The sequence below is a fragment of the Priapulus caudatus genome, unplaced genomic scaffold (assembly GCF_000485595.1).
Source record: "Priapulus caudatus unplaced genomic scaffold, Priapulus_caudatus-5.0.1 Scaffold2067, whole genome shotgun sequence".
Classification (NCBI taxonomy): Eukaryota; Metazoa; Priapulida; class Priapulimorpha; order Priapulimorphida; family Priapulidae; genus Priapulus; species Priapulus caudatus.
Genome location: NW_014579128.1, coordinates 21,963 through 29,074, shown reverse-complemented (window position 1 = coordinate 29,074; position 7,112 = coordinate 21,963). Strand labels below are relative to the sequence as shown.

Sequence of the window (7,112 nt, the reverse complement as noted above, 5' to 3'; positions counted from 1 at the left end):
AGAGTAGTATACGTAGGCAGATATAAATGCCATATATCTCTGCGACTAGCCAAGTACTAAAAACTCAGGTTTTTAAGGGCCGAACGTGCTGTAGCCGGTAACAGTACATATATGTTGGAGTAATGCAGATACATTATTATTTCTGTGCAGCTGCAACCTTTGTGCAGCCAAACGTGAGCTTTGGTGTGCAGAACGACCGCCACGAGAAAAACCGTCGTTTTTCGGCAGCTTTTTGGTTTTCAGAATTTCGGATAAATCAGATTGTTACCGTACATCTGTTTACACGTAATCATTTCCAAGAAATTACGTTAACGGTGGCGGCCGTCTCGACGGCAGGTACCAGGCGATCGTGAAGCGGGGTCGAGCTCGCGGACAATCGGCAGCGACGGCGCTGGCGGCTGCAGCGTGCTGCTCGACTACTCGGCGGCTCGCTGGGAGGAGAGGCGGACTAGGAGGGCGCGGCGAGCGTCGCGAGGTGTTGTAGCGGGCAACTCCTCGAGGGCCCATCGACGCAAGTGGCCGGACGCGAGCAAGCAAGGTGAGCCCAATTAAAAAATCTCTTGTTGCCCTCACCCGACCCAGGCTGAAAGTTTGCATAGGTAGGTAAGGGTTTTTATTTTGAAGGGGGTCCTTTTTACAAATTCACAGCATGGTGTCTACACTGCTACGGGTGCTGCTTGGTCGAGATACCTTTTATGTTTGAATGCGTTTGTTTTGCTTGGTACAAATATCATGTATTGGCTACAAGATTTGATATAATGTACAGATATACATTTGTTAAAAAAATAGTCGCATATTTCGTATTTTGGCCATATCATAAATTAAGTGCCCCTTTTTCCGGGTCGGATCGTTGAGGGCAAACAAACATAATTTTTATTGATGGCTTGCGCGAGGGCAGGGCGTCAGCTGGGCGGCTGGTGGCCGGCGCAGGCGGAGCGATGTCGACAGATTCTTCCCGACGTGCTTGTACTGGTGCTGTGAGAGATGCCGATCGTGTGATTGATGGGGGGAACAGTCGCGTTGTGTGGCTGCAGTGTGGGGGTAGTCCGACAGACTCGCATCCGGACGAAATTGTGAACATTTGTATGGTTTAAGTGTGTTGCGTGTGCGCGTGTGGCATGCAGTGTGGCGTATATATATTATTTATGTTCATGCCTAAAGTTACATGTGCTTGGTAACTAACGCACCCCTGACGCCTGATTGCATGTCATGCGGGTAATGTGCTAACTGCCGTAGCTGCTTAGCGGTTTTTGTTGTCATAATAATAAATTGTAATGTATTCAAAATTTCAAAGCCAATTTTTGTATCAATTACTGTGGCGAAATATGATTCTTATAACTTTGGTCTTTATGTTAAGTTCAAATCATTATTGTTATTAACAAACTTATTATTTGTCTGGTAATCAATACGCCGAGTCAAGGAAAGAGGCAAGCAGGCAGCGTCGCGCCAATAAAAGAGTTTGGATGACACGTTATAGAGCTGGTGGTGAGTTTACACTGTGAAACATATTTTCATGTAATTCGCTGTGTGGCATCCAGTGTAAAAATATCTGGAAATTAACATTCTAACTCATAAACATCCATATTTATTAGTTCCAGTATTTATTTAGGTTCTAGACTTCTAGCTTAATCAACAATCCATTAAGGTAACTTTCCTAGCTCTAAAGCCAGGATTTCGAAAATCATTGCTCAAAAATGAGTAAATCAAAATTCGAATCGTGCAGTGTTTCGTGTACGAAGGTTCTAAGAAGATGTTAGCGTTCGGCTCTAAACAGTTGCTGTTTACTCAAGCAATAACGGTGGCATAACTAAAAGTGGGAACAACGTGAGACTGATTGGAAATTATTGATCGAAATCCTGGCATTAAAATCGAACACGGTTAGCACATGACTTGCTACAGATGGTTGATCCCAGATTGCCCTATAAAGCACGAGCTTACAAACAAACGTCGTGCGTGCGGCTGTTCAGGGTTTCTGTGGCGGTGATGCTGATGCGGGCCGCTACGAATCACGAACACGCATGCGCTCCGCAGCAGCCGCTGCACCGATCATGTTCCAGCAGGCCGCCAGGTAGCAGACGTTCCAACAACGTGACGAATCCTACGAGAGCGTGCGTATGGCGTCAAGGTAGGGGGCGCTCGGAGCTGGCAGCTCTTCCCTTCGCGGCCGTTGCCCAAGGCAGCTAGAGCGTCGTGGGTTCGTTAGCCGGAATTATATACTATAATTTTTACGTCGTTTGCTCATTGTTTTGTCGCCGCGCAGGATCTCTGGAAAGCGTCTGCCAAACGTCGACGACGTCCCTACAAATACTGTCGCGACGACGAGACTGTGACATCGACGATCATGGAGAGGTACGCTGCGTGGACCGCCGCACCCCATTGGCTCGCCGCAGCGCTGCGCGGACACCTCGCACGACCGCAGACCCTCGACCTTACGTAAGCTCCGCGCGCCCTGCGGTGGGGACACCTTGCGCACGACCGCACCCGCACACCGATTTACGTAAGCTCCCGCGCGCTGCCGGTGGGACACCATCGCAGCCGACCGACCGACACCTTTACGTAAGCTCCCGGACGCCCCTGCGGTGGGGACACCTCGCATCGACCGCACCCGACACCTTACGCGTAACTGCGCCCACGCGATGCGGTGGGGACACCATACCCCGCACCGACACGCACCCGACACTTACGTAAGCTCCCAGCAGCGTCGCACGCTGCGGTGGGGACACCTTGCGCGCGACGCGCAACCGATACTTACGTAAGCTGCGCGCACAGCTGGCCGTGGGACACCTCGCCACCGACCGCACGCGATACCTTTACGTAAGCTGCCCGCGCGCGCTGCGGTGGGGCACCTCGGCACCGACCACATGGGGTACGAGAGCAATGACCCGACACCTTTACGTAAGCTCCCGCACGCTGCGGTGGGGACACCTCGCACGACCGCACGCCGATACGCTTACGTAAGCTCCGCGCGCGCGTGCCGGTGGGACACGCTCGCACGCGACAACAACCGATACCCTTACGTAGGCTCCGCGCGCTGCGGTGGGGGAGCACCTCGACCGACCACGACCCGACACCCGGGACGTTACGTAAGCTCCCGCGCGCGTGGCGGTGGGGACAGCCGTCGCAGCCGACGGCACACGCCGACACCTTAAACGTAAGCCTCCCGCGCGCTGCGGTGCGGACACCCTCGCACGCGACGCACACCCGACACTTAACGTAAGCTCCCCGCGCGCGGCGGTGGGAGAGCACCTCGCACCGACCACACCCGACACTCCCCATTACGTAAGGCTCACCGCGCGCTGGCGGTGGGGACAGCCTTGCACGCGAGCCGGCACGCCGACACCTGTTACGTAAGCCTCCCGCACGCTGCGGTGGGGACACCGTCGCACCGACCGCCCCAAGACACGCTTACGTAAGCTCCGCGCGCGCGGCGGTGGGGACACCTCGTCCGCACCGACCGCACCCGACACCTTACGTAAGCTCCGCGCGCGTGCGATGGGGAGCACCGTCGCGACGACCGCACCTCGGACACCTTACGTGAAGGCTACCGCGCGCGCTGTCGTGGGGAACCACCTCCGGCACCGACCGCGACGACCGCGAACCGTTAGCGTAAGCCTCAGGCGCACGCTGCGGTGGGGAACACCTCGCACCGACCCGCATCAGCCGACACCTTACGTAAGCTCCCGGCGCGCTGCGGTGGGGAAGTTCCTCGCACCGACCCACCGCAGAGACCTACGTAAGCTCCCGGCGCGCGAGCACGCTCGCGGTGGGGACACCTCGCACCGACGCGCACCCGACACCTTACGTAAGCTCCTAGCCGCTGGCGGTGGGGACAGCCTCGCAGCCGACGCACGGGGCATCCGAACGTCTTACGTAAGCTCGCCGCGCACGGGGTGGGACAGCCTCGCACCGACCGCAGCCGACAGCCTGACGGTAAACTCGGCCGGCGCACTGCGGTGGGGGACCTCGGCACCGGACGCGCACCCGACAGCTTACGTAAGCCTCCCGCCCGCGCGTGGCGTGCGGGACGACTCGCACCGACCGGCCACCCGATCACCTTACGTAAGCTCCCGCGCACTGCGGTGGGAACCTCGCACGACCGCCACCGCGACACTTACGTAAAGCTCCCGCGCGCTGCGGTGGGGACACTCGCACCGACCGCACCCGACACCTTACGTAAGCCTCCCGCGCACTGCGGTGGGGACACTCGCACCGACCGCCACCCGACAGCCTTACGGAAGCTCCCTGCGCACTGCGGTGGGGACACCTCGCACGCGACCGCACCCGACACCTACGTAAGCTCCCGCGCGCGCTGCGGTGGGGACACCTCGCACCGACCGCACCCGACACCTTACGTAAGCTCCCGCGCGCTGCGGTGGGACACCTCGCACGACCGCACCGACACCTTACGTAAGCTCCCGCGCGCTGCGAGTGGGACACCTCGCTCCGACCGCACCCGACACCTTACGTAAGCTCCCACACGCGTGCGGTGGGGACACCTCGGGCGCCGCGACCGCACCCGACACCTTACGTAAGCTCCCGCGCGCTGCGGTGGGGACACCTCGCACCGACCGCACCCGACACCTTACGTAAGCTCCGTCCGCGCGCGCACGCTGCGGTGGGGACACCTCGCGCGACCGCACCCGACACCTTACGTAAGCCTCCCGCACGCTGCGGTGGGGACACTCGCACGCCGACCGCACCCGACACCTTACGTAAGCTCCCGCGCATGCCCCTGCGTCCATCCCCGCGCAGGTCGAACGCGCCTCGAATTCTGATTCGGTCGACTGATCGATGGATCCGTTTTTTGTTTGCTTGCGTTCGTGACGTTCGGTGGCGAATGGAGCGTGTCAATCGATCCTCGAATATCGATTTGGTCAACCAATCGGCGAACAGCCGCACGCGTTTTTCGCCGGGACGCGGTCGTTACGTCCCACGGCAATCGGCGCTTGGTTCAATAGGAGCCATGAGCGATATTGTGGTGCGCGAGGGTCAACCGTCCTCCCGTGGTATCCTGCTCGGAGGGTTAGATGAAACCAAACAGTGATGTGAATGAAAGGGTCTGGCCTGAATTACGGTCTGTGTTACAATCCAGAATGCCGGTGTTAGAAGCGGTTCAAATGTTTTTTTTACAATAATCAACTCGGGGCTCTTGTTCGGTTTTATATTTGAGTGTAGAGTTCAGTGCTTTCTATGAAAGGTATTGATGATGGCGAAGAGGCCATTGATGAGGTCAGGGAGTTTTGAAACAGTGACGATGACAGTGAGATAGGCGTGCGAAGCGTTGCCGTATGCTACTAACACCCTCGTTGCTGCCCGCCGTGTAAGTTTGTGCATGAATTGGTGCGTTTCAGCATGCTACCCCTACAACAATGACGATCCCTTCATCATCAACACCAATCCACACATCTATTTTGCCGGAAATCAGAGCAGATTCCAGACAAAGACTATCGAGAGTAAGTATGCTCTTGTGTTACCAACGTGAATGCCGTCAGCGACACGGGTGCCAATTATTTGGTTAGTTTGCATTTATGACCACCAGATGGAGCCATTGTGCCATTGTAAAGTATCATTGTGCTCCAGTTGGTTTTTGCGGTGCAGTCTGCCAATTTCTGCGCTGTAGGTTTAATTTGTTAAGGTTCTCTTTACTACCTTTCAGTGCAGTGGCATTAGCCTTGGTGCCTATTAGACTCATTACTATAATCTTCCCATTAAAGGCAAGTCTGCGCGTGTACTGTACGTATTGTTTGCCGTCGCTTCGTTCGGCGACTATTGTGGCAGGCTATCTAAGCCCGAATTAAAAGCACGGGGCCGTGCTTTTAGCGCCTCACGGTCGCATGTTAAATCCTCGGGCAGCGCACTATCCCCCCCACCCCCCCACCCCGCGCGATGCCGTGTTTGGAAACGGCTGTCGACGTTGCCACGGCGACGCTCCGCCGCGCGATCCCGCAGGCTGATATTTCGCTCGAGCGGCTGTGACCCAGTGTGACCCGCCACGGCCATCGTTTCGTAACTCGCATCCCACGAACATCCGCGTGGGGGGGCAGCGATGGCGGTGGCGAGAGCGATAGACGGCGCAGCGGTGGCGCCACCTATTGCAGCCTCCCTCCGTCGCCGGACGAGTTTCGGTGCGAATCTTTTGACGAGGAGTGAGGTTAATGGATATTGCCGATTCGGCGCGCGGGATATTTCATAACGCGAGCCGGCGAGCCGTGAACGCGCTCACGCGCGTGATCTGATTTCGTTTCGATGAGAGAAGTCTGCGCAGATTAGTAGATTGCTAATCGCTCCAAGCCTGCTGCACGGAGTCGGTGCTTTTTTACTCGGTGTTATTCTCGGGGGCGGACTCTATTTGTACACGGGTTTCTAGCGTGCACGGGTGCTAATCTGAGAGTGGGGGGGGAGTGGGAGAGGGAGGGAGGGAGGGGAGGAGGAGGAGAGAGAGATGAGAGAGAGAGAGAGAGAGAGAGAGAGAAGAGAGAGAGAGAGAGATAGAGAAGAAGAGAGAGAGAGAGAAGAGAGATAGAGAGAGATAGAGGTAGAGATAGAGATAGAGATAGAGATAGAGATAGAGAAGATAGAGAGAGAGAGAGAGAGAGAGAGAGAGAGAGAGAGAGAGAGAGAAAGAGGGAAGAGAGAGAGAGAGAAAGAGCGGTGGGAGGCGGGAGGGGAAACTCCCCAACGCTTAAATTGGAGGTTTTGCATCGCTGAGATTTGGAATTCAAATTAAGTAGGCCGCGCGTTTCATTTGCCCGTGGTGAATGCCGACACGTGGAGCATTTATCTTGCGAATTAATAACTGTGGCGGAAGCGGGATTAACTGTCTCTTCTCTCTCTCTCTCACTCGACTCTCTCTCTCTCTCTCTCTCTCTCTCTCTCTCTGCTGCTCTCTCTCTCTATCTCTCTATCGTCTCTCGTCTCGCTCTCTCTCTTCTCTCTCCTCTCTCTCTCTCTCTCTCTCTCTCTCTCTCTCTCTCTCTCTCTCGCTTTCTCTTTCTCTCGCTCCTCGCTCTTCTCTCTCTCTCTCTCTTTCCTCTCTCTCTCTCTCTTCTCTCTCTCTGCTCTCTCTCTCTCTCTCTCTCTCTCTCTGTCTCTCTCTCTCTCTCTCTCTCTCT

The 7,112-nt window shown here is 56.1% G+C and overlaps 1 protein-coding gene across 1 annotated transcript in view; it reads left to right on the top strand.

The window, feature by feature from the left end:
• LOC106818163 (DNA polymerase delta subunit 2-like) overlaps nt 1–7,112 on the top strand; it is a gene marked incomplete at its 3' end in the record, with an annotated part of 34,895 nt that overhangs the window by 5,946 nt on the left and 21,837 nt on the right. Inside the window, exons 9-10 of the mRNA XM_014822886.1 lie at nt 3,749–3,802; nt 5,352–5,453. Of these exons, the coding sequence (XP_014678372.1) occupies nt 3,749–3,802; nt 5,352–5,453 (156 nt within the window). The remainder of the gene's footprint in view (nt 1–3,748; nt 3,803–5,351; nt 5,454–7,112) is intronic.